The sequence below is a fragment of the Lipophrys pholis genome (genome assembly GCF_963383615.2).
Source record: "Lipophrys pholis genome assembly, chromosome: 5".
Lineage (NCBI taxonomy): Eukaryota > Metazoa > Chordata > Actinopteri > Blenniiformes > Blenniidae > Lipophrys > Lipophrys pholis.
Window position 1 is genome coordinate 26145661 of NC_137628.1, and position 26002 is coordinate 26171662.

General features: G+C 42.0%; 1 protein-coding gene across 2 annotated transcripts in view; it reads left to right on the forward strand.

The window, feature by feature from the left end:
- The window catches only part of tll1 (tolloid-like 1), a 45728-nt gene that overhangs the window by 17585 nt on the left and 2141 nt on the right, over positions 1–26002 (forward strand). For both annotated transcript variants that reach the window (XM_080464751.1, XM_080464752.1), the window contains exons 3-21: positions 354–476; positions 582–662; positions 1748–1921; positions 2010–2127; positions 4238–4416; positions 6056–6161; positions 6650–6774; positions 8136–8251; positions 8478–8580; positions 9238–9354; positions 9487–9632; positions 10994–11189; positions 11286–11411; positions 13036–13196; positions 13283–13463; positions 18966–19091; positions 22020–22147; positions 25151–25364; positions 25602–25852. In XM_080464751.1, the coding sequence (XP_080320877.1) occupies positions 354–476; positions 582–662; positions 1748–1921; positions 2010–2127; positions 4238–4416; positions 6056–6161; positions 6650–6774; positions 8136–8251; positions 8478–8580; positions 9238–9354; positions 9487–9632; positions 10994–11189; positions 11286–11411; positions 13036–13196; positions 13283–13463; positions 18966–19091; positions 22020–22147; positions 25151–25364; positions 25602–25852 (2771 nt within the window). The remainder of the gene's footprint in view (positions 1–353; positions 477–581; positions 663–1747; positions 1922–2009; positions 2128–4237; positions 4417–6055; positions 6162–6649; positions 6775–8135; positions 8252–8477; positions 8581–9237; positions 9355–9486; positions 9633–10993; positions 11190–11285; positions 11412–13035; positions 13197–13282; positions 13464–18965; positions 19092–22019; positions 22148–25150; positions 25365–25601; positions 25853–26002) is intronic.

A 26002-nucleotide genomic window follows, 5' to 3' on the forward strand; every position in this document is an offset into this window, starting at 1 on the left:
AAAAAACCCAGTTATTTTTAAACCATGTTATACTTTTCTTAGCAGGAGAGTCTTCATGGTTCATTACTTCATACTCTTTGTATAAAACACATGAAAGCACCTGGCAGACATGTTTTTGGAAGTTACACGTGGGCTGGTTATCTTGAAAAACAACCCCAAACAACACACACATACACACACACACACACACACACACACACACACACACACACACACACACACACACACACACACACACACACACACACACACACACAATGACAATCCTGAAAGTTTATCTCACGTTACACTGATGAAAGTAAAAGTTTGATCTCAGTTACAAAAGTATGTCTTTTTTTCCCCCCAACTTTCAGCTGCATTTTGGGGAGACATTGCTTTAGATATAGAGGACATGCGCATGTTCCAGATCGACAGGACGATAGACTTGACGCAACACCCTCACATGCTCTCCAACTCTCGAGTAGGGCACACGTCCGGTGAGTTTTTCCCCAACATCTCTGCTTATAATCAATTGTTTAGCCATTAAAGAAAAGATAAATAGACACATGGGCCATGTTTTTTTTCTCTGTTTCGTGTGTCAGGTGGCCAAGATGAACATGAAGCTGTGAAGAAGAGAGCATCGTTATACCAACTCCTTGAAAGCATACACAGATCTGCTGTTGGTAAGAAATCCATGCTTGGAAAGAACAGTTTTAACATCATAACAGTGACTTGCAATGACAAATCTAATCGACTTTCTGTAACTAAGTTTACTTAATTATTAATGTAGTCTGTTTTTCCCAAACATGTCAGCGTCATATCCTGGACCTTCTCACTGATTCAGGCCCTGTTGAGAAGCCACTAGAGATGATAGGGCGGGAGAAGTATGTGTGCTCAAGGGCTGCCGGAATTAGATTTGCACATGCTGAATCAAAGCGTAACATTTTTTTCCTTGCATCGACAGCAGAACTGAGAGATTGCATATTGATTTCAATTGAAAAGTCTTGCTTTTAGTGTGAGGTGTGTTTGTTTCTGCCTTTGATTTTCTTTATTTGTGATGGAACGATTTCAATGATTCAAGCTGCTGAAATCTTGAGAGTTATTTCTGAATGTTTGTATCGGTAAATTGTGTTCTCGGGTGTTGTATGTGTTGTCTTGATTGAAGACAGCCAGCGTGTGAGAGAAAACAAAAAATTCTCTTATCAAATTTATGTCAAGGGTGTAGTAGATGCAAGGATCACCAGGTAGTCTCCCTCGTCTATGAATTGCAACAGCAAGAATGTAGAGGCCAGACAGGAGGCATATCGATTTAGCGTCGACCTTGAATGTGGGGGAGGCGGGTTCGAATCCCGGTTACACATCTGGCGTAAAAACTACCGGAGTATTTGGTACAAGCTACAATGCCTTGCTGTGGTGACCCCCTCCAAACAAGCAGAGATAAAGACGACACCAGCATACGTAATCTAACCAGGTTCAATATGGACCTGTTTTCTACACACAAGTTTGTTGATGATTCTTACAAGTTTGTAATATGGCCCCACAGCTTCCATTCAACTGAACAGTATAAGAATATATTGTATACACAAGGCTATTTACATCTGAGTGTTATTAATCTCTGAGAATGCGCTCTATATTCCATATTCCATCCACATTATAACAAGTGTCTGCATCCAATATTGTGGAAGCACCTTTATGAACTGATATTTACAAAAACAGGCCTTTATTATGTTTCAGATTCAATTGTGTCTTTGTCTCACCACTCTGTTAGATAAGCCCCTCAAGAATGACAGCCAGGTAGCCACTAATCACCAGAGCACCACTGGGAAAAGTGGGAAAAGTGGGAAAGTTGTGAAGAGTCGCAGTCGTCGAGCAGCCACATCCCGAGCTGAGAGGATATGGCCTGGAGGAGTCATCCCCTACGTCATAGGAGGAAACTTCACTGGTAAGCAAACGTGCTGTGCTGCTCAGCCATGAAGTGCTCGCTGGTGTGTGGCCGTTTAACAGGAGGATGTCAAACTTGTGTGATTCAGGCAGTCAGAGAGCCATGTTCAAGCAGGCCATGCGCCACTGGGAGAAACAGACGTGTGTAACTTTCATCGAGAAGACGGACGAAGAAAGCTACATAGTGTTCACTTACAGACCCTGCGGGTGAGTTCGGATGATCTGTGTGTGTATGTGTATGTGTGTGAGCGCCCCTGCGTGTGAGACGATGTTTGTGCCTAGAGTTCACTCCTGACCTTGTCACAGCGAGAGACGATACGGTCACTCAACAATGGCTTCACTTTCCTTCCTGTCCTGCTCCTGTTTCCCCAACCCACCAATCACGCCGCTCCGTTTAAGTGTTTGTATGTTCGTGCAGTTTTTTTGTTCATACTCTGCAGAAGTGCATTGTTCTGCCGAGTGGCAGCGCGGTGGGGTCAGAGTGTGTTTGTACAGTGGTGACACTCCACTGACCGGTTGGGGTGAGTTGTAAGATTTTAGAGGGGCCAAGGCTCAAGACATTGAGGTTTGTTGCTCTTGGACAGTGGCATGCGCTACGGTTAAAAGAGCAGGAAACCCGGTTCGATCTTTGAATTAACAGTTTCAGTTTTGAAGAAATAGGTTTCTTCTTGTTTAATTTTTATTTTTTACTTGCAGATAGTCTAGTCTCTTCATATTACAATCTGTATGAAAGTTATAGAAAGTATAACATGGATAAGGTGTTGTATTTTAACATAAAAGTCTGGATTTCATTGTCTGAAATAAGTAAAAATATTAAAACTTGCAGACTATTTAGATTGAGTTAGATTTTGACTTGCGCTTGTTGATGCTTCCACTTTATTTACCTCATGGTTAAGGAGGGCCAGATCCAGTGAGTGAAGACAGTATGCACCCTGGACAGGTCGCTAGTCCGTTACAGGGGAAAAGCAGTGAGATGAACAATCGCATACTCACACTCGCACCAAGGGGCAATTTCGGGGATAACGTTGTAGTGCTGGACTGTAATTTGGCACTTTGTCACTCAAAAGTGAAGAGAACCATTTACAACCACTCAGGCCTATTCATCAAAAAATGTGGGATTAATCGGTCACAATTCTCGAGCTCAGTTTGTATGCACGATCCTTGGACAGCATATTGCGTAAAGACCTAATTCTTTTAAACAGGAATAAAACAGTAATGAGAATAGCATATAATGTTTATGACTTGAATAAATTCTGACATTTTGGTGTTTTGAAACGTGCTGTTGGGGCACAACTAAAACCAGTGACAGTGACAGATTAGTGACAGTGTGTGAATGGAAAGATCTGCATTATTGAGCTGAAACACGAGATTCATTAGAGAAGCTCCTCATGTCTGTTCTAATTCAAGGAAGGTCTAATAATATGATGATGGTTGAAGTTCAAGCTCACTGAGCCTTTTATGTGGCCATAACTCAGTTGAACAAATTAGCAATTTTAAATCAAAAGGCAGAAATATGTTTCAAAAAAGACAGGCTAGCATACATTTAAAAATATTAATATTAATATCGGAAATGTATTTGATATTAAAATGCAAATACGACCACTTTTTTTTTAAGTTTTAAGTGTGCACAAAGATCCGCTTGTTAACTGATGATGCCTGTTGTCTCCTGCTCTACGATTGGCCCACTGCATGGGAGATTAGACACTTTAATCTGATGTATAAATACCCTGCAGCCTGGATGTGCTGTGTGAGTGTATGTGTAAACAAACAAACCAAAAAAAAACCGAGACATGGGACGGAGACAGACGAGATTCACATCCACATTTAAAACTGCAGTACGCTTGTGGCACCTTAGTGTGAGCATGTGCATTTGTGGTGCCACTGACGCTGGCACTGCAAATTCTGCAAGAAAAGACTCCCATCTACTCCAGTGACTCCTGATCCCTACCGTGCAATCAGCTCGCTGGATAACTTTAATCAGATTTGTTAGCCTGGCACAGATGTCTCTGCTAACCAGAGAGCGAGAGTGTGAGTGTGTGTGTACTCTGCAAATTGTAAGTTCTCACAGCTTATTCACATTGGGTTATGAAACTGCAGCGTTATCGGAGTGTTGCATGTAAATAAATCCTGGTGCTTTTCCTCTGGTGCATGTAGTACGAGGCAGGAAATCCTGAAAAGAGAGTGTGTATATGTGTGAGAGTGTGTTCCTTGTAAATGCAACACTACACTGCTAATGCTTCCCCCCCCCCCCCCCCCCCCCCCCCAATGTCACCCTGTCTGACTGTCTACCTGTCAAATTCCTCCTGGTCTCTGTTAGCTGCTGTTCCTATGTGGGTCGTCGTGGCAACGGGCCGCAGGCCATCTCCATAGGAAAAAACTGTGACAAGTTTGGGATTGTGGTGCACGAACTGGGCCATGTCATTGGCTTTTGGCACGAGCACACGCGGCCCGATCGTGACGATCATGTGACGATCATCCGGGATAACATCCAACCAGGTGAGGTTCGTTACCCAGGAGGCACCTGGGCGTCTGGTAAGATCAATGAAGTTATTTCCAGGCAGAGACCACAGCAGCTTTTGCCGACGGCGTGCACACCTTTCCAGAGTCACGTCTGGCTTTGAGTGTGAATGAGCCTTTTAATGACTGTGAAGTCACCTGGACCGCTGTCACAGCCACCTGTCACTTCTTTTACAACACACTTCCCCGCACAACAATGCAATCTGACAGGTGTTAAATCGAATCGCATGGACGCACATCAGACCTGACACATGGTTTTATTGAGAAACACGTCAGTGCTTTCAACAACTCTGCTCAATGTTAACTTTAACTTTCCAATACAGTTTTGTAAGTGGAACTATACAATGACGGAGTGTGTGGTCAGCGCCCCCCCCCCCCCAAATAATAAAACAAAACAAAAAACATTAATACCAGTATGCCTCAGTGCTGCAGTGCCTGTAGCTTCATTACACAGCTGCCGCCTTTTTCACCACCTATTTACACTGCTGTCCTCTGAAAGACGCTATGATTCCCCAAAATGCTGCACCTTCAGATTCAAAAACATTGTTTGGTCAGCAGCTTTTGAAAAAACTAAATTCACAACCCCCCCCCGAATTCAGCTCCCTTTCTCACAACCACCAGCAAAATATAAATAACACTCACAGGCACTGAATGCAATGCATGCACACGTCCACATCTGTATCTGTGAAATGCCAGAGTGTGGTATGTATGTTTCACTGATTCTTTTTCTTTTTTCTTTGAAGAGTTTGTTCCTCATACATATAGATAAAGTATATAAATATCATAAAAACCCTATTCAGCCATAACTTTAATACCACCCATAGGTTCTGCTTTACAGTCAAACAGCAATGTACGGCCAAGTCATGGACTCCAGTGGACTTCTCCAGGTTTTCACCAACATATTCGCTAAAGATCTTTCAAGTCCTTTGTTGTGAGGTGTGGTCTTCATAGAACCAGCTTGTTTGTGCAGCACATCCCACAAATGCTGAGTTAGGCAGACATCCAGTAAATTTTAAAGACAAATCAAAGTTTAAATCTTGTTCCTGGACAATTTTGGCTGTGGAGAAGGGCATTTCATCGCAGCGACGTGGAAAACTGCTGCTATGAAGAGAGAAGAAATGCTCCGCAGTAATGCTTATGTAGGCGCTTCATGTGAATGTCATTTATCCATCCTGTCAAAAGCTTTGCTCCAGTAGCTTGCCCTCTTTCCATAGGTGTTACACACATGCACCCTGTCACCCATAACGTAAAGGATCCATCACACCAGGCAACCTTCTTTCACTTTTTGCATCTATGCAGAAACTCTCTCAAAATCCTTACAATTGTACATTTTTCTGCTTCTAAAATGTCAGTTTGGAGTAGTAAATGTTCACTTGCTGCCCAATATGTTCCACCCAATTGGTTTGTTTGTCTGCTGTGCTGCTTGTTTACATTTTGTGTGTGTTTCACATGCAACGACAATGAAGGGCATTTAATATCAACTCAAAATTCCTTGTCTGTTGACGACTGTTTGCAATGAATCCACTTGGAAGCACTCTGAATAGTCAAGCCTCTGACTGATGATGTGTGATGAAACTAAATCCTCTAATACACTGATATCTGCATGTGTGGTTCTCAGGCCAAGAGTATAACTTCCTCAAGATGGAGCCAGGGGAGGTGAACTCTCTCGGGGAGCCATATGATTTTGATAGTATCATGCACTACGCCAGAAACACCTTCTCACGGTAACCAGTGGTGACATCTTGTCTGTTGACATGTTTTCAATTTACTAGACTGTGATTTGCCAAGACTCATGTGTTTTTTCCCCCCATCTTTAAAGCTTTCCCTGTAATTTTCTTAAGCATTTTTTAAGTGTTTTTATGTCTTGGTTTATTGTTGTTGTTTGTTTTTTCCCCCTGGGCTGAATGTTTGTATAAGTCATCCCCTAATTACTCAAGTAGAATCTATTTAGTCTTTTCCAGGGTAAACCTCTTGGTTCAGTGTTGCTCTTGTAAAGTGAAACTAACGTCACTGTAAAGATTAGTCCAATAGATTTCCAATGAAATCCAGTGCATGCCTCTCTTTGGTATGCATCTAATCTGTGCCACACTTGCACAGTTTTTCTCGGTAGGACGATCAAGACGTCACTGTTTCGTTAAACGAGAAATGGAATTTCACGTGAATCAGTGTACGACTCCGGATATATTTACATCGCTGTCTTTCCTCTCTGAAGTGGGATGTTCCTCGACACTATCCTCCCATCCAGAGATGAAAATGGGGTCCGGCCTGCTATCGGCCAGCGAACCAGGCTCAGTAAAGGAGACATTGCACAGGCAAGGAAGCTGTATAGATGTCCAGGTACTGATATATTTACTATAAGCCTGCCGTGTGTGTTTGTGTACATTGTGTATGTGTGATTGCTGCCATCATAGATTAGCAGGAAAAAAAGAAAGAAAAAAAAGATGCGCACCGTTTATCTGCTTATCTGCTCATATCTTTGGTCCATCCCCTGGTCTCTCCGAGGAACCAAGACGATATTGAGTCATTTGTTTTTCCATGTGATGCTTCTCTCTTTGTTTTTGGGCCTCACACACAATCGGTTATCACACACACACACACACACACACACACACACACACACACACACACACACACACACACACACACACACACACACACACACACACACACACACACACACATCCCGTTGCACCGACGTTCCTCTGCTCTGACACGATCTGGATGTGCTCTCGATGTTGCAAAGCTTTCGGGTTGCAAAATTTAAATCCTGCTTGCTCTTTACTCAAAGGAAGGTTTTAGTCTCCGAGTCCTTATACTCACATTATTTCATAAATTCTGAATAAATATTAACATTTTCTTCTCGACTCAAATCTATGTATATCCATTTATATTTTTATATCCCGAATGTCTTTGATGGCGTAGAGAGTGAATTACTGTGCTAGCGTCCCAGCTGGACACAACTTCACCGTTATAAGGTCATATTTGAGTGATACCATATTTACTGACAGATGAACAGAGCTCGCGGGCATTGCAGGGGGGCGGGAACAGCATGCTTGATGGGATAGGAGGGGTACATTTGGCTAACCTCCTTTTGAGATGAAGCGGTGGCATTAAACCCAGAACGAGGGCTAAATAGAGCAGTATCACGTTTTTTTTTTTTTTTTCAGGAATTCTCGTTGAGCTGTAGTGTCTTTGTGACTGCAGCCTCTTTAGGTCAGTTACAGTAAATTACAAATTTTTGGTAAATAGTGTTGCGACGTCACAACTGCAGTTGGTAGATATGCAGTAGATCCATACAAGAAGACAAATGTGTGCTTTGTAAATATCTATGTGCAACACTGGGAGAACTCTATTTGAAGCCCATTAAATTGTTTTATTTATTGTGTTTTGTTTTTGATTAGAAGTGAATGTTTAAATGTTTCCACATGATCACCGGAGATAATATAGACAAACCCTGGCAGAGGAATGGTGTGTGAGGCTGTTGTTTTGACATGTAATCATGTGATATTTGTAAATTAGCCGTTTGAATGTGAATTTAGTGCAGATTGAGAGTAATAATAGACATGGGAGCCATGTGTTCTTCAGTCATGTACCAATCACAAGTCATCGGTGCACAGCTGAAAGGATTAGACACAACAGCAGGACTAACCACAGAAATGTAACTCCATCTGTGTGTGTTTGCGTGCGGGTTGCTGCAGCATGCGGAGAGACGCTCCAAGAGTCAATGGGCAACTTCTCATCTCCTGGTTACCCGAACGGATACCCTTCATACACACACTGCGTCTGGAGGATATCTGTTACACCGGGAGAAAAGGTGCGCCACACACACTCTTGCTTCCAGTAGCTCCTGCAGTGCAGTGAATATGCATGCACAGCCAATAAAAATAAGACACAGTTGACAGAGTGGCTTTGTATTGATTAAGTCAAAAGTTAAACCCTCCTCCTTTGCTTTGCCTCCAGATTCTGTGGGTCTCTGCATTGCACAGATCTCTTCGAAGCACATTGCATATGTTTTGCTTCTGCTTTTCTTGCTCCGCCAGATTGTTCTTAACTTCACCACTATGGATCTCTATAAAAGCAGTTTGTGTTGGTATGACTACATTGAGGTTCGGGATGGATACTGGAGGAAAGCTCCACTGCTTGGTAAGTTCATGCAGCTGGACTGAACGCCTTTACTTAAAACCAATAAATTAACCAAATAGGGCCCGTTTTCAGTTCCAGCTTTTTGATTACTCTTTACTTTACTGATGCACAAGTTTGTTTGACTTGAAGAAATGGGAAAATCCTCCGAAATCAGAAGAGAAACAGTAGATTTTTGTGCACTGACTTTAAGGCTCTGTTAAGATTTTAAGTATTATTTATGTTTCTTTGGATTAATAATTGGTGGAATAAACTACACAAAATACGCAATGCCCCAAAAATCAATGATAAGATGAAATCCAAGTGAGGAGATGCAGATGAAGGCCTAATGAGTTGCCAAGATGCTGCACAGCTGTTTGAACTCCTTCAAGGTTGAATTTTACAACTCTTGTCTGCTATTGCAGCAGCAGTAAAAGGTGCTCCTCCTGCCTTGATGCTTGCAGCAGCATTAGATCTTGCTCTATAAGGTATTCTACTTACAGTGGGTGCTTTCATTTGTCTCAGTGGCCTGTGCAAAGTGTTGCCAGATGACCTTGTTTTGCAGCAGAACTTTACAGGGATCACAAATTTCTTGCCAGCCGCGAGGATTTCAGTGAAATCACAGCAAAGAGTGTAAACAAATACCCGTGACAAGTTTTGTTTTGTGTGTTTCATTTCCAGGCAGGTTTTGTGGAGACAAAATTCCGGATGTCTTGATTTCAACGGACAGCAGAATGTGGATTGAGTTCCGCAGCAGCAGCAACTGGGTCGGCAAAGGGTTCGCTGCCGTTTACGAAGGTAAAACCATCTAAAAATCAACCTATTCAAGGAGTAATGGCATTCATATGGGTGGATCCAGGGACGTTTGATGGGCTTCAGCTGTCTGTGGTCAGTGCAGCTGATGCATCCTGCTTTACCATCCCTGTGCAGCAATCTGTGGAGGAGAAATCACCAAGGACTCGGGCCAGATTCAGTCTCCAAATTATCCAGATGACTACAGACCCTCTAAAGAGTGTGTGTGGAGGATCACCGTGTCTGAGGGATACAATGTCGGGCTCAGCTTCCAGGCCTTCGAGGTGACTCACTCCTTCTGTGTACCCCCCCCTCCTGCGCGTGTGCCTCTCAGGAATGTCTGGGTCAGATTTCACGCTTGTATGGCAGCGAGGAAGTTCATAAAGGCCGTGTGTGTGTGTGTGTTGTGCATGATTGTATACACACACATACACACATATGCACACTGAGCAGGCAGTTGGGAATAGTCTCGTCCTTTGGCCGCCGTAATAATGTCACTTTGCTGAATGGCTTGAGAGCTGACTTCACGCATCAAAGGTCAAAGGTCGCTCTTTAAGCGGCGTGAAGATAAACTTCTCCGAAAATCTTTGTTCTTTTTTATGATGCGTGGCATTCATGCATGTGTTTGATCCGGCGCTTTGCAACAGTTCGTGCTTTGTCTCAGACAGTGTCGAAGCCAAAGGTCAAAACTGGGATGCTCTGTTTTTTTAATCCTGCTTTGAGCTTAACCGTGTTCAGATTGTGCTCCATGTTCTCGTGATCTCACTTAATAAAGGTTTCTAACAAAAGCATGCGCAATACTAATAGTATCTCAAACAATGTTTTTGCAGCTGCAGGTCAACTCAAGGTGTAAAAGATTTTTACATCTACTCTTATATTTTCCATTTGACAATGGCTTTCCTGGCTGGGGTCATTGCTAAATGTCAGAAAAGTAGAACGAGCAGTTAATGGACAGTGAATTAATTTTTATGAAACCAATACTTTCATTGCTAATGTTATTAGGTCATTTTGTGAATGAGTAAATGACAGATGTTGAGTTGAAGTTATCAAAAATATATTCAAAATGAGACGTATTTGGTGTACTGTCCTTTTTTCAAAAACATGTTTTCCACTGCATATCATACCTGAAAACCAGGAGACCAACAAACCTATCACCATATAACCATTATTACATGCCTTCATGGTCGTCACCTAATAAATTGGAAGTTTGAATGGACATTAATGTCAACCATGACTTTCGATGTTGGTGTCTGGCAGTATTTCTACTTTGCCTTCTCAGCACTTCCATTCGTCCAATTTCTCAGCTATTAAATTGTCAGGATGGCCAAAGAAATCATCGACACAACCACACAAATAAGAATAAGGCTTTAAAACGAGAACATTTGTCCTGTGATGTTTTTTTTTTCTTTTTTCCATTAGCTCTGCTACTCTTGGTTTAATTCAGTTTGTTTTATTTTGCGGCAGTCTATTGTATTTCAGGATCAGGTTAATATTAGGGAGTCAAATTCTCTGTTTTATTGGGAGATACCTCTTAAAGTACTGTACCTCCTTACATAAGGCGAGCTGCTGTACCTTCTGTTGGTGATGTGGGTGATATTCATTGCAGCTGTATGTATCACACTGCATGTATTTCATTTTGTTTTAGATTGAGAGGCATGACACCTGCGCATACGACTACCTGGAAGTCCGGGATGGACCGCTGGAAACAAGCCCCCTCATCGGTCGGTTCTGTGGCCACGAAAAACCGGAGGACGTCCGCTCAACGTCGCACACGTTGTGGATGAAGTTTGTCTCGGACGGGACGGTGAACAAAGCCGGCTTCGCCGCGAACTTTTTCAAAGGTGTGCGAGTGTGCGTATTTGAGTGTTTGTCACAGGATCGAGTGCTTGACTCCTGCAGCGAAGCATTTGTTATGCACTGACATGCGTGTTTTCCAGAGGAAGATGAGTGTTCCAAGCCGGACAATGGTGGATGTGAACAGAGGTGTGTAAACACACTCGGCAGCTTCAAGTGTGCCTGTGACCCGGGTTATGAACTGGCCCCCGACAAGAAGAGCTGTGAAGGTAACAGTGAGAATGTGTGTGTGCGCAAATTCATGTTGCATTTGGATTCCTCTGCAGCATTGTGTTTCTGTAGGATGTGAGTGTAACTCATCAAGAAAAACAACATCCGAACAGCCTCCAACAACAGGAAAAAACATCTTACTGACACAAAGCCACACGCCTCATCGTTCCAATGCCACACATGCCGTGAAGGTCCTTTTAATCCCACAAAATAGATTAACCACCCGAAATGACCCACATACTGAAACAAATGAACAAACCACTTCTTACGCAGCCGGGGGGCGGGCTCTCCAGCAAAAATACCTTCATTGTGGGTTCCTGCTATTTCACATTGAAATCATTAGAGATTTAATGCGTGGGAAAAATCAAGAGGAAAGTATCACTGTACAATTAGTCTGCAAAAACAATTATTGGAAACTGAAGGTCCTTGAGAACAGTAAAAATGCAGACCTCTGGATGACCACTATGCAGGGAATGATGTCTTTCAAGAGTTTACTCCATGGAAATAACTCATGACCCTCCATCAGATTGTTATTTATACAGTGAATTTGATGGCAGTTTGTTTTTCTTTTCAGCTCTCGGTTTACATTTTCCTGAACAATTGTGAATTTTAGTGAGGCAGGTGACCATTTTGAAATATTACACTGCAATGAATATTTAGAAGAGAGTTCCTTTCGGGATTTTGATTTTTGGTTTTTATATCTGGTGTTTCAGTGAGATCTTTTTCCAGTTGGCCTCTGAATGTGATCATTTGCATTGAGTGCAAGTGTCTCAGCTGTGTGCAGGACTGAGTATAATGTGTAAAGGCAAGATTTTAGCTTGGCTCACATAGTTGGATGGGTTAACTAAGCTATTTTTCTATTTTTTTATTCCACCAGGTAACTGCCTCAGATCAAAAATCATCTAGTTTACAAGCAAGACCATGCCTGACTTTCTCCTCAAAGTCTTAATATGAGATCTTGTCATCATACTGAAATATTTTTAGCCTTTTAAATACGACAATATACAGTTTTGCTGTGTTTTTTTTTCTCTCTTTCCTCTGGCTGCCTAGAAGCAGTTTTAATGAAATAACATTGTGTTAACAGGGACATAATGGGTAAACTTATTTCTAACTCTCCTGCTGGTTGGGCAACCGACTGTTCTCAAGTCTCAACACATTCCTTACATTTATTTATTTTTGTCTTTTTATGTACATATGTGTGTTAGTGTTTTACATCAGAGCATAATTACAAAAATGCTGTAAAATGAAATATCAATTTATTGTGAATTAGGTTGTGATGCTACAGATGTTACATCAGCAAAGGGATACTGAAGCTTATTACTCAACCAAAGGCTGATAGTTGACAAGATTTATTGTTTGAGAGCCGATCACTTATAATAATGCAAATATTGAATTTAATGATCATGTCATTACGACTAACCTGAGACGGTTGCTCACACTTCTCAAATTTAACACATTAATAACAGAAGAGTCTGTCAAGTCGCAGGAGAACTCACTCTGAAGGTTTTAATCCACTAATAAATGTCCCACCTGTCGCAAAAAAAAAAAACCTAACTCAAATCACATAAGCTGTGTAACCTCAGGGTGCATTTGTGTATAAACTGTTTGGATGTGTGTCTGCAGCGGCGTGCGGCGGTCTCCTGTCCAAGTTGAACGGGACCATCAGCACCCCAGGCTGGCCTAAAGAATACCCCCCCAACAAGAACTGTGTGTGGCAGGTGGTCGCTCCCACTCAGTACCGCATCTCCATGCAGTTTGAGTCCTTCGAGCTGGAGGGCAACGAGGTGAGCGCGTGTTTGCGCGTCCCCGATCATCGGAGCAGCCATGTTGTTGAAGCGTGTGTTTTAAGTGACCCTCCGCGTGTGTTCAGGTGTGTAAGTACGACTACGTGGAGGTGAGAAGTGGGCTCTCCTCTGACTCCAAGCTGCACGGTAAATACTGCGGCACCGAAGTCCCCGACGTCATCACGTCCCAGTACAACAACATGAGGATCGAGTTCAAGTCCGACAACACCGTCTCCAAAAAAGGCTTCAAGGCTCACTTCTTCTCAGGTAAGGCGCACCTGAGCAGAACATTGAGGAGGGTTTTAATAGTTCTGGTTTCAATAGCGGAGGAATGGGTTGTGGGTCTTGAATCCACTAAAACTGCAGCTCGAGTTGAACATCGGCCAACTGAGCCACACAATAAGGGATTTGATAACAAGTATTTATTTTATTCAATTTTAGAACAAAACCGTTAGTGTAACAGGTGCAACAGTTGCAGTAATAAATAAAGACCAATCACATTTTTGATTGTAGAAGCCTTTAGAAGGGCTTCTGCTCTGGACAGTGGTGCTCTTGTGGTTAAAGAAGCCGACTTTGAGTAAGGGAGTGTGCAAGATGGCCGGCTCGAGCCAAGCATCAGTATGGTCAATGTGGAATAAAGGAATTTCCCCAAGGGATTAATAAATTAGGATCCTTACTATTAACATCATCGTTATTACTACAGTTGAATTTTGTGAGTTTAGAGTTACTCGGGAGAGTTTCACCATACATGTGTGACATTTGGCAGCTCTGCTTTACCCTTAGATCAGAAAAGACGTTTATGGCCGTTCTGCTGTTGAAGTAACTTCACTTGCAAAGACAGGTAGAGAGATTTTACCTCTCCTGTTGGGTTAGAAATAATTCCTGCAGAAGAGGGGACGTCTATAGTTTACTCATTAATTCAAAAGCTGCTTTCCACCGCCACTGTGTGTCCAATCATTTTCGCTTTCACGGTTCAGTGTCTATGCCTGTCTGTGTTATTGTCATGTTTGTGTCCCTCCCTCCCTCCCTCCCTCCCTCAGTGTTCTGGCCTCCTGCGGCCTTTCACCACCTCGTCCACTTTGCCCTCTCTCCCTCAGACAGACTGGCACTGTGTCAGCAGCATATGTTTGTGTTTGAGTCATGCCAGGACATAAAGCGCGGCCGCCCTCCGACTCGTGGCCGTGCCAACAACAGGCTGGCAACCTCGCCAAAGGTCAGAGGTAACATGACCTCACGATCAGAGTTTCTGATTGGCTCTGAACTCGCCGTACTGACTTGAATGGATGGATCCTTTTTTTTTTTTAAATAAAATTATTGTGGGATCCATTCTCCTCAACAGGGGAGGTGTTGTTACCCCCTTTTTTACTAAATACTAATTCTGCCCGAGCATCGCCCGACGCTTGGTGATGATTCATGTTTCAGTGGAATCAAATCGTTGCCATTTTATCAACCTAAAAATGTTATAAAATGAATGATTCCATGAAAACTGGGATCGGAAATCTTAAAAAAAAAAAAGTGTTTTTAGTTTGACACTTTTTTTTCTGCTTGTAGCAAACTGATTACTTTTAAAGATGAAACCTTGAAATACTTAAATATTTTATGGTTGTATTTTCACTGTCTTTATTTAGAGAACTAATTTACTGTATTACATTAATTGATGATTCTTTTCATTGGAAAATCTTGGAAACAAAGGTGTTATTTTTATAAGTGAAAAGGGTTTCATTTACACCAAATCCGAATGTGTTTTGATATTTTGGAAGGGTCGAAGCTCCAGCTGCCCTTTTTTAAAAAGATTTCTGAAAAGAAGTTGTAGTCATACAAAAAGCAAATGTGCATATAATTATATGGATTTTAGCTGTTACTCTGACACCCATATGACACGTGTTTTATGTGTCGGTGCTTCTATTATTATTATTATTATGATTATGATTATGAATGATAATAATAATAATAATAATAATAATAATAATAATAATAATAATAATAATAAGAGAGAATGATTTAAAAAATATTATTAATAATAATATATTTTTTAATCATTCTCTCTTCATTTAAGCTTGCTTATTCAAAGTAGTAGTTTTGAGTCAACAAAGTCTCAAACAAGCATCTTATCTGATTGAAGGTCACTGTGACTTCGTATTTATCTGATTTTAATGGATTTAGTATTTTAGAACAGCCCACAGTAATTACTAACCCATTTATCATCCTGACCTGTCTCACTAGAAGTCAGTCAGTATAAACAGTAAATAGAAACGTCCCTGCTTGGTGAAGGCATACAGCTGCCAGCGAGTTCTCCAAAACATAATCGAGTCAAATCTTACTCATAGATTTATTGATAGATAATTGACATCACCAATGTTAAATGTATGTATCTGAGATCAAACACCAGCAGACAGTTCCTCAGGTCTGCTCTAGACCCCGATACGGAGCCTCCACCACTCGTCAAAAACAGCTAAAAACTTTTCCCATCCTCGTTAACAAAGTGTATTAGTCTCAAACTGGGACAAAAGCGTCGATTTGCCACTACAAACATAACAGAAAAATCCTCCAGCTTGCTCGTGTCAACATCTCGTGTAATTTGGAAGAATTGTCCTGAGGGGGACCGTCTGGATCTTCCTCTGTCTTCCTCTGAGTTAAGTTCGTAAAAAGAGAAAATCACAATGGGTAAAGAAGGATGAATCTAAATTTATCATTGCTGCCGCTTGCTTCCTCTTCGGAGGAAGTAAAGCTGTCACCTGGATAAGCTTGTCAGGACTGAGTGAGCTGCAGCACACCTGGAGCATGCGGCTAAACCGCTCAGTGGTGTCCGCTTGGACAAAATCATTTACAGATAATGTGTTTTTAAAGTTCCTGTGTGGCTCAAACTATTGTCGGGAGCTTCCAGGGATAGCTTTTGGTTGGCTAAACGCCAGCAGCTTTGTGGAGGTTCCTTCAGCCTTCCACATACTACTAATCTGTGTGTGAGTGTGTACTTGTGAGTGTGTGTGTGTGTGCGTGTGTGTGTGGACATTTTGTGCTTGACCTGAAGACGGCTACAATGAACACGGGGTAGCATCAACCGTAAAGCTTCTTAGCCTGTGATAGGGCGAGACTGAGCCTACAATAGCACTGTAATACCACATCAGACACACACACACACACACACACACACACACACACACACACACACACACACACACACACACACACACACACACACACACACACACACACACACACACACACACACACACACACACACACACACACACACACACACACAGAATAAGAGAGACGGAGGAGGATTTAGTGGTTTCATTAAAAGCAGATCTAGTTTAATTCACAAGCTCTTGAGTTGAGGTGAGACTCGGCGTCTGTATCTAATCTCTCATCTCTTCAACAGGAATCTGTTACTCACTCAGTCACAAACACAGCGCCGCACTGTGCTCGCTCTAACACACATTCTCCTTGTTCGTCCTCTGTCTTCCTGTGCGGTCATCCCCACCTCTGCTGCCTCCCTGTCTGACTCCATTACTGTTGTCGACGTGGCCGCCCCACACAGAGGTCGTCTTCCTCACTCCTTCCAACTCCTCCGCCCTGGTGATCCGCTCTGTCAGCCTGGCGTTCAGCCTCAATAAAGGGCTTTGTCATCAGCCAGCCATCCCCACGCAAATCTCAAAAGAGGCTTGTTAGAACCCGATACGTGACAACTGCCCAAAATGTAACAGCGACCCGAGTTGTTATAAAATATAATGTATTAAAACCTGAAATGTAATAACTGGTCAATAAAGTAACAAGATGCTGAGCCCAAAACTTAAAAAAAAATTTAATATTACATTATGGGCCGGACAAAATATTTCCCCCGCTAATATTGCGACAACAACAACAACAACAACAATAAATGCATTTTATTTATATTGTACTTTATATCCTTAAATCTCAAAGTGCTAAAAACAACAAGATAAGCTAAAGCAGCAATATAAAACACTTAAAGAAACAGCAATAAAAGAAAGAAAAAAACAGCAACAAGAGTATTTTCATTACATCATAAAGAGATGATTTATGATTTATACACTGAAAGAATGAGTTCTAAAAGTTTGCACTATTTATTTATACGTATATCTATATACAGTTTATGGTATTACTGTATGATTGCTGTTGCCCAAGTTATTAATTGTCTTCTGTTCTCTATAATCTCTAATCTATTTCTCCAATCATCAGTACAAAATATTGTATCAGCATTACACGTATTAATTGTTATATCTTTTACATTATTGACCAAGTTTTACATTTTGTGTTTTATAACAATTCAGGTTGTTGTTACCATTTGGGTCGTTAATACATATATAACAAGAAATTAATTTTAAACTTTTTTTAGCCTATAAATACATTTAAGTTGCTCAACCTGCAACTCTGCCAATTTTTCCAATATATGCAGGAGGATTGTTTCGAGGCACGACGTATCACAAATTTACCATGTATTAGCATTTGCATTATGCAGATTACAAAAAGATTTGCTGAACTGCAATAAATTGTGTTTCTATGCAAAGTGTGATCATGCTCTGCACATCAATGCATCACTTCATAATTTCAGCCCTCCATCAGAACTGGCCAGAAGTCAGTGGCACCAAAGCAACGGAAAACCGACTTAAAAGTTGAAAGTTAACCAGAATAGTGAGCTTTAATTGGGACTACAAATCCCAAGACACGGAGACGTCAGCGTAACTTACTGAAATGTTATTTATGAGTCATGTGATTGGATCATTATCGCATTATGTTATGCAGTCATACTTGTTCTTCCTATATCACGGTATAATAATAGTAATCACAAATTCTCATCTAGCTATTCCTCAAATTTGCTGGATTTCTTTTTATCAGGCTGTGTTGATGGTGATCAGTCTTATCATTTTACAAACCCCCTTTTTCAATAACAATTCTATCTAGAAGTGTTTGACATAAACCCCAAAATTTCTTAAGTTAGAGGAACTAGAGGAACTCAGGATCCTTTAAACCAACTTGAAACATTATTAAATGAAGCTTTCATCAGCTTGTCTTGGTACATTGTCGAGCACATCACACTGATATTTGGTGATTAACTGATCTGAAACAAAACAACACGACTCATGTGAAAACAGCTGTTTGAGGTTTCAGATCCAGATCGCAGCTTTGACTGTAACCAGCTGCATGAAGACAGTTTTATAGACCAGAAACTCCAAACTGACTCAGACTAATAAACTTTACAGACTTGACGTTTTTTTCAAGTGGATGCTTAAATTTTGGGTTCTATTAATACACACTGTTGTGAGTATTTTCATGTATTATCCTCTTCCCCGCTACGCAGAAAGCACAATTTCCTTGCGGGTCTCTGTTGATCTATGCTGGTGGTTCACCTGCTGAACCAGCATAGAGTAATAACAGACCAGCGGCGGCTGTGCTTCACTGCTGGGTATCTGGTAGCAGACCAGCAGGAAAATATACAGCTTCTTTTAGACGGGATTCAAATCTTTTCCTGTTGCTCTTTACCTCTCAGCCTCGTACTGAAAAGTTTCTTCTGGGTGAGCAGCATGTCGGTTTATTGCAGACGAGCACTGCTTGATATTTTTATGACATTTTCCCGTCACTAACCTCTTCGGTTCATCTTGTTTTTTTTCCTCCTTCACATGTCCTCTTTTCCCACCTCTCCCTCCCTCCCTCTCTTAACACCCTTCTCTTCTTCCTCTCCCATCCACCCCTCCACCCCGTCTCTGGGGTTTCCACATGGGTGATGTGTTGCATGTGTATTTCTCACAGACAAAGACGAGTGCAGCAAGGACAACGGCGGCTGCCAGCACGAGTGCATCAACACAGTGGGCTCTTACGTTTGTCAGTGTCGCCATGGCTTTGTACTGCATGAGAACAAACATGACTGTAAGGAAGGTGGGTTTCACATACATCCGCACGCACACTGGCACACCAACACCGGAGGGCACGGCCATCACGTCAACCCGCACCGGCACAAGCACGGTCACATTCATAAAGGCAGCCACCGTTCATCGCACAGCCCACACTCTGTCCACCCACTGACACACGACAACAGAATCTCACTTTACATTTAAAGGAATTTTTTTTTTTTAATGGAAGAAAAAATAGGTTACTGTTTGTGCCTGTGAACAAAGCTGTAGTCCCGTGAGGACGGAATATTCTGAAAACTGATTTTTTAAAGTTGGTAAAATCCTCCAACAACAAGAAAAAAAACACAAAACTTGTTTTATTTTCACAATTTCTTTGGACTGTTTATTATCATATTGCTGTCATTGTCTTTTATTTTTCACTGTAAACATGAGATTTGTAATTTATATTGCACATTTTTCTTTCAGTGTGAGTCTAATCTATGGATCGATGGAAATATAATTTGAACACTGAAATTGTAATCTTTTTAGTAAACTCCAAATTCCAAGATTCTTCGAGAATGTTTTTTTTTTAAAGGTTACAAAACATCCATCTGTCATCCACACGCTTTTTTATTTTTTTTTATTAAAACTCTATTTTCAGCTTACTATTGACAAAAGGCAGGCTGCTTTTTTTGAGGCCGAATGAAATTCCAAGCACGTTTCTTTCTGGATTTGTTGTATTTTTATTTCTGAGAAGAAAAACATTATTTTGGTATTTTCACATCAGATTCCCTTTCCTGTGACGCACTGTCAAATTCACGACTCAACCTGCACTCATGGGTGTTTTCTTATTACCCTGCGTCCAGTAGAAATGAAATAGAAATAGAAATGTATTTTCTGCTTTGTGTGCGTTTCCTCCACACCAACAACAGCACGAGCTTCCTTATGTGCAACACACGCGCAAAATGAATGCCTGTAAATGTCAATCAATTCTAGAACACGCCCAGTCTACTTTTAAAGCAATTTTATTGCACCAGAGACAAATTGGTTGGTTTTTCGAATTAAAGCCACAAAATAATCTGTTAAAAAAACCAAAACTGAATTAAATGCAAGAAAACTAGGGGCTCTTTAAAACAACACAGGTTGTTTGTTGTGTCACGTGACCCAGACCGGCCTGTTACGACTCTCAGATGTTAAGACTTGTTTCTGGACATAACCCAGGAGACCTGAAGTGACTTATGGCTTGATTTGTAAATGTGTTGAGTGACCGGTGTCTCGTCAGCGTGGCTGTGCTGACTTGACTTGGCCCGGTAGGACCTGACTTACTCAACCTGCTCGAGGATTTGAGACTTGATTTGGACTTCGTTCAAACCACTCAGCACACTTGTAAATAAACAACATTCAAGAGAACCGCAGCACAACTTCAACGGTCCTAAAAATCATGGATCGGCTGTACGAACCAGACGTTGTAGCTGCGTTAGCGTCTGACGCTGAAAGACTTCAGACTCACCTTGAACTGGAGTGAAATGACTTGAGCCTTGACCTGCTCCAGAGGAGTTTAAAAGCTGGACGACAGTAAATCTGTTTTCACTGTCGGAGATGAAGGCACCACTTCAACAGAAAATATTATTTATTATTTGGTCGTTCGCACTAAAAGCTCCCTTCACTGCTCATAAAAAGTCTCTTGTTTCAAACATCTGGGTGTGCGTTTCTGTGCGTTTCTGTGTGTTTTGCATGTGTGTTTCACCGGCCCGACCCAGTAACCTTGCAGAGTCACGGGACCAAATATTCCCATCACACCGCTTGTGTTTCAGCGCATCCCTACAGCATGTGTCTATGAAGGCTTTGGCATGTGTGGATGTCACGACGTGTGCCGTTTACATGATATTATAACTGTAGTAATAGTAGTAGCCTGCTAGAAGTGTAGGGAAAGACATAAAAACTTATTTTTTTTGTTTATAAAAGAAAACCAAAAGTTCAAGTTTTGTTTATGTTTGTTCCTGTTAATGTTGCATGTTTTGGAGAATAACCTGACAATAGACCTTGGCTGATGTTTGAGAGTAAGACTGAAAGTGTATCATGTCATTAGCTCGTCCTCACAGCAGAGGTACGAATAGTTTCTGCATCGGGAGTGTGAGCGTAACATGACGTTGTACTAAATGCTCTACCTTTTCTTGAATCACAGTATAAAACCTGTAATTTCATCCGTTTCATTTTGTGCATGGCTTTCATTGGTCCCAAATAAAAGCCGTCGGTCTCAAAACGCATGTGGTTTGTCTTGTGCCTGCCTCCCAGCGCCTTCGCAACGCCGCGCTCGCCATCTCACTCGCAGCGTGAACGTTGTGCGTGAACGTTGTGCGTGATCCAGTGAGCTTTTCATTTCTTCCGCCAGAAGGAAAGCAATTTTGACTGGCAGAAACTTTACTTGATTAATTGAAATATCCAGAATTATTCAAAAATGCTCCTTAAAAAAAATGAAACGATGATAATTATATGTGTTGTAATTTTGAGAAGAATTGAAAGGACAGGACATCAAACCTTGTTATTTTGCAGCTAATTGTAGAGCCTTTATATTAAGTTACTCTGATCCCAGTACCAAGAGGCTAATCTTCATGTAAGCTCCTGCGAGTGCAACAAAACACTAATTTGACTATTTTTGCTCTCCAAATCTCCCTGTTGGTGCAATACTCATTCTGCAGCCGCATTATTGCGAAGCTTGCATGCGTGCCCTCATGTGAATCCACACTGAACTTGTCACCAGGATGTGTTTCTTTGAAATCCTTTCTTTCTGCTCCGGCTTTCTTGTTTCTCTCCTTCCTGTTCCCTTTCCATTTCCCCTGACCTTTTCCTGTGCAGCCATGATTTTAACTTCCTCTGTGTGTGTGTGTGTGTGTGTGTGTGTGTGTGTGTGTGTGTGTGTGTGTGTGTGTGTGTGTGTGTGTGTGTGTGTGTGTGTGTGTGTGTGTGTGTCCAGCTGAGTGTGAACATAAGATCCTCAGCCCCAGCGGGACCCTGAACAGCCCAAACTGGCCTGACAAGTATCCCAGCAGAAAGGAGTGCACCTGGAACATTGCGGCCATGCCCGGACACAGAGTCAAAATCGTAAGTGTGCGTCGACCGGAGCTGGTTCAACGTCACGTTATTAATGGATTTGGACTGTTTTCTTGGACCCGACTGGGATGCCTCACTCCCTCATAAGAATGCATTGTTCTTCCTGTGAGGTCGTACTGTATATGACCTCAGGCTGTTCTTTTCTCTCTATTCATGTTCTACTTATGAAACCTAAATGTGAATGGGGGAGACGGTGCACGTTTATATATTCGGGCTTACTGCAAGCTTTTGCTCATGCGTAAGCAAGAGGCCTTGGGCAGTAGCCATCTGTGTCCTTATGTGTTTCTGTGTGTTAGCACACACGCGCACACACTTTCCCAAGTCACTGAAGCATCCCTGTATTTACATTTACATTTCAAACCATTTCAGATAGTTGGAATTGAGATTTACCAACGTTTTGGGGATGAGCTGTGTTTCTGCAGGATAAATAAATTAGTTATCTGTTGAAGGAGAGAGATGTTCGTATGAATCATGAGATGTTAAATCATATTTACACAATCACATCAGAATGCCCTCAAAAATTTGTTAAAAAAAACCCCCCATACCTTTATAACCCTTAAAGGTGACATTTTATGCATAATTCACTTTCTAGTGGTTTTCCAACAGTAATACTCGTCCCTGTACCTGGAATGACGCGAAGAAAGTCTGTCCTCTCTCTCCCTGGCTTGTTTCAGTTTTTAAAGTGTGTTGCTCCAACGGGCCAATCAGAGATCAGACCCTATATAGTGTCATCGGGGGTTTAGCCAATCCCAATCAAGTCGGCCCTCCTTTTGACTCCTCCCACAATTAGGCAGTTCTGCTCTGGCACATGGCACCACAAGAGGAAGTACTAACTCCTCTTCCCAAGATGGGCATGTGTGGGCGGAGCCAGTCCAGCTCACACAGACACAGCAGATTCTGAATGCAGCTCCTATGATCCAATATTCAAATGGAGGAAAATGGGGCAAAAGAGGGATTTGGGGCAATAAACTTTGAATACAACATTTCTGGACCAACGAGACTCATGTGAAAGCCTTGAAAAGCTGGATAATATGACTCCTTTAATGTGAACCAACACACCAATAAGACATGGAGCACACAATGTTAAATAAGGTAATGACTGGCAGGAATGACCCAGAGCCTACAGAAATGTCGGAAGTCTTTTCAATGTCATAAAAATAATGTATGATGAAGACTCTGAGGGAGGTTAAACTCACAATGCCATGATGGTAGAGAATGTGATTCAGTTTTAGCTCAGCTTTGACCCATAGAAGTGTATTTAGATGAGATGCTAAACTCGAGCGTGCCCCTCAAGGCCTTGTCTGTCAACTTTATTGCTGTGTGTTGGTGAACCGGGAAGTGTAATTGAAATATTTAAGTGATCTAAGACCACTAATGTGGGCAGTTTTCCAGCTTGAGTCCAAATTAGAAAAAAGATATATCTAGTTCACTCATAGCCGCAATTTTAATATTGGTCCAAAAAAAGTGTAAACAAAAAAATCATATTTCACAGCTGTTTTGACTGGTATTTTGCAACACAGCTTCCACTACAGTATGTTGTCGTGTGCAGCATAACATTTGCGGTGGTGTTTTTACCAGCTAATGATAACTCTGCAACAGCTCATAAAATGTAAAAAAGACTTCAAACCAGCTGCAGTAAAAATCCGCTGCAGAGATATGGGAAGCCCGTCTCGTCCTGTGGCTGGTCTGTTTACAGCTGCTTGTTTTGTGTTTCGCCTCCATCAGACTCCAATTGAACTAAACGATAGTTTGTTTAAAAGCAAGTGAGGCTTGCTTCTGCAGACTAAATCCAGAATCAGGTGACGTGTCGGATCCAAGCTAGGCGAATAAATGTCAAAATCACCGGATTGTGATGTTGTTGTTTTATTCTTTTAAATCAACTGAGTGAGAATTCAACTGTTTGTTTTAGCTTCGGGAATATGTTGGTTGTTAATATAGAGCTCACTGTGGTGGGTACTGAGTTGGTTACAGGAGGTGACAGCCACTGGCACACGCTCAAATTCACACATAATCCACACCTAAAGTCCACTCGTGTTCTCCCTCGCCCTCTCTCTCGCCCGCTCTCTCTCGCCCGCTCTCTCTCGCTCTCTCTCTCCCTCTCTCCAGCCACATGCTGGGCCTGTTGCACGTTATGAAAACTGTCATCAGCCGCCATTTATGTTTTTGATAATCTCTTCTCACAGTTTATGTAACCAAAAACCACATTACGTCATCATGTTAACAAAATTACAGGTGTTGCGCTCCCTTTTTTTTCTTCTTCTTTTGAATGCGGGACCACATGATCTCAGGCACGCTTGGAGCGTGTGTCTGCACACCCTCAATAAAAATGAGTACAGACTAATAAAGTTGTATTTAATTTGATGAGGGCTGCTGTGGGTGGGGCAGGAGCTTTGAAGATGAATTATGTCAATTAGAGTTCAAATATAGGAGCAGACATGTGTCTGTGTGTAAGGCAAGTGGTGGTGCTTTCTGCATCGGTGAAATAATAAAATCTAAACGCAGGCATGACGGTTAATATACAGCAATGGTGAATCTGCCTGCAGATACAAACCTTTGTGCTTATCAATTAATAATCTGAAAGGAATATCAACCTATCAACCAAACGTCACTCAATCTAAAGTCTGAGATGCACTCTGAAGACAAAGAGTTCAGTGAAGATGCAATAAGTTCAAGGTTTATAATCCCCCTGAAGAAGACCATGTTTGTACTTCTTGCACAGATTTTGATTCTTCTTTACTGCACTAAACATGCAGTGTATTTAGCCTTAAGCAGTCAGCAGTGTACCTTTCTTTAGTGTAGAGGATCCCCCCCCACCACACTTTACCAAAAGTTACTCTCTGCAGCTTGTTAAGGGGAAAAAGAAATCTCCTCTTTCATGACCTCCACCACCCCAGACTCAGATGGTGGGATCCTGGTGATTATGTCTGGTTCTTCCAGTGAGGTTTGTTTTGACCAGCCACTCAGGTCTCCCTCCTCCTTCTCCCACCATCTTAGACATTCAACGAGTTCGAGATCGAGCAGCATCAGGAATGTGCGTACGACCACCTGGAGGCCTTTGATGGGGACGGTGACACCGCGGCCATCCTGAGTCGACTGTGTGGCAGTAAGATCCCGGAGCCGCTGGTGTCTACGGGCAACAAGATGTACCTCCGCTTCATCTCTGACGCCTCAGTGCAAAGGAAGGGTTTCCAAGCTTCACACTCCACAGGTGTGTGTAGAAGTACATTTTTATTTATGGTTAAGAACTTTTATCATTGTGAGTTCTTAGACTCCTGCTCATCTGACTGTAGTTTATAAGGAGTAATAGCGCCCTCTAGTGGAATATCCCGACATAAACTATGAAAGTCATTCATGAAAGGTGACTTTGCATTAGGGACACCCAGAGTGTAGTTTTTTTTCTATTTTTGTTGTTTAAATTGAAATGTTTCCCTTTGGGATCTTCCAGAGTGTGGAGGTCGCCTGAAGGCAGAAGCCCGTCAGAAGAACCTTTTCTCCCACTCCCAGTTTGGAGACAACAACTACCCAGGTCACACAGACTGCGAGTGGCTGCTGACCGCGGAGCAGGGCTACGGCATCGAACTCAGCTTCATCACCTTTGAGGTGGAGGAGGAGGCCGACTGCGGTTACGACTACATCGAGCTGTACAACGGATACGACTCCAATTCACTCCGACTCGGTCGCTTCTGCGGTTCGGGGGTGAGTCTCTTTGTGAGGATACTGCTCCAGGCAGCCCTTACAGTCCCTTTTTAATATGTTCCATCTCTGCCGGTGACTGCAGGAGGACTGATGTTTTTAGGTTTTCTCTTCATCCCATGTCTCATTCTATTTAATGCTTTATTTGGTAAA